This window comes from Sphaeroforma arctica, assembly GCF_001186125.1.
Source record: "Sphaeroforma arctica JP610 unplaced genomic scaffold supercont1.987, whole genome shotgun sequence".
Classification (NCBI taxonomy): Eukaryota; class Ichthyosporea; order Ichthyophonida; genus Sphaeroforma; species Sphaeroforma arctica.
Genome location: NW_014039571.1, coordinates 2,318 through 3,283, shown reverse-complemented (window position 1 = coordinate 3,283; position 966 = coordinate 2,318). Strand labels below are relative to the sequence as shown.

Genomic DNA, 966 nt, shown 5'->3' with positions numbered 1-966 from the left:
ACGACGCACACACACACATACTACTATAGTTATATATATATATATATATATATATATATATATACGTATTTTTATCTGTAAATAATACCAAAAAACACACCTTAGTAATTCGTGTCTGTAGAGTGATCACAGAATCGCCCCATCGGGCGCAGATGTGTGCTATGAGTGACGCCGAGAGTTCTCGCAGCGCCCAATGATTCTCACTGGGGTGTTGTGAAAGGGTCTTCTTCATACAGCATGTCAGAATGGCAGCCAACATGAGGTGTAGGTACGGATCCATAAATAGATTGGTGTTGTGGACCAGCGCGTTCGCCATGCGCATGGTGGCCATTAGAAGAGGCAGGTTGCGGTTATTGTTGGCCACCTGTATAATTGATTTAGGAATAATGCGTTCTTAGTGCAAGGACACAGCAAGTTTATAAATAGATTGGGGTTCGTGAGCAAGCCTTGGAGTTTAGAATTAATGCGCTACTAGTGCAAGGACACAGAAAGTTTATAAATAGATTGGGGCTCGTGAGCAGGCCTTGAGCAATGCGCACCCGGGCCATTATATGCGCCAAATTGCGGTTGGTATTAGCAATCTTGAGTGGTACAAATATGGATAATCCATCACTGGTAGGTCCGCAAGACGCGTTCTATAAATAGATCAATTTCGGTTGAATTTGCCGTACGCGTGGCGCTTAAAGCACCGGAGAGAAGCAGTTGGTGTTCACGAATTGCTCTGGAACTGATTGTATATATAAATTTGGACACAGCGAATTGAATTTTATGATATTCTTAAGTATTCTTATAATATAAAATGACGCGTACACGATGGATAGAAAATTTACAAACATGAACACACACACACCCACGCACACACCCACACACACATATACATATACATATTTATACATATATATATATATATATATATGCGTACAAACACATATATACACACACACACACACACACACACACACACAC

At 40.7% G+C, this 966-nt stretch overlaps 1 protein-coding gene across 1 annotated transcript in view; it reads right to left on the bottom strand.

Moving 5' to 3' along the window:
• The window catches only part of SARC_09562 (hypothetical protein), a gene marked incomplete at its 5' end in the record, with an annotated part of 6,841 nt that overhangs the window by 3,718 nt on the left and 2,157 nt on the right, over positions 1-966 (bottom strand). Inside the window, one exon of the mRNA XM_014296414.1 lies at positions 101-364. Within this exon, the coding sequence (XP_014151889.1) occupies positions 101-364 (264 nt within the window). The remainder of the gene's footprint in view (positions 1-100; positions 365-966) is intronic.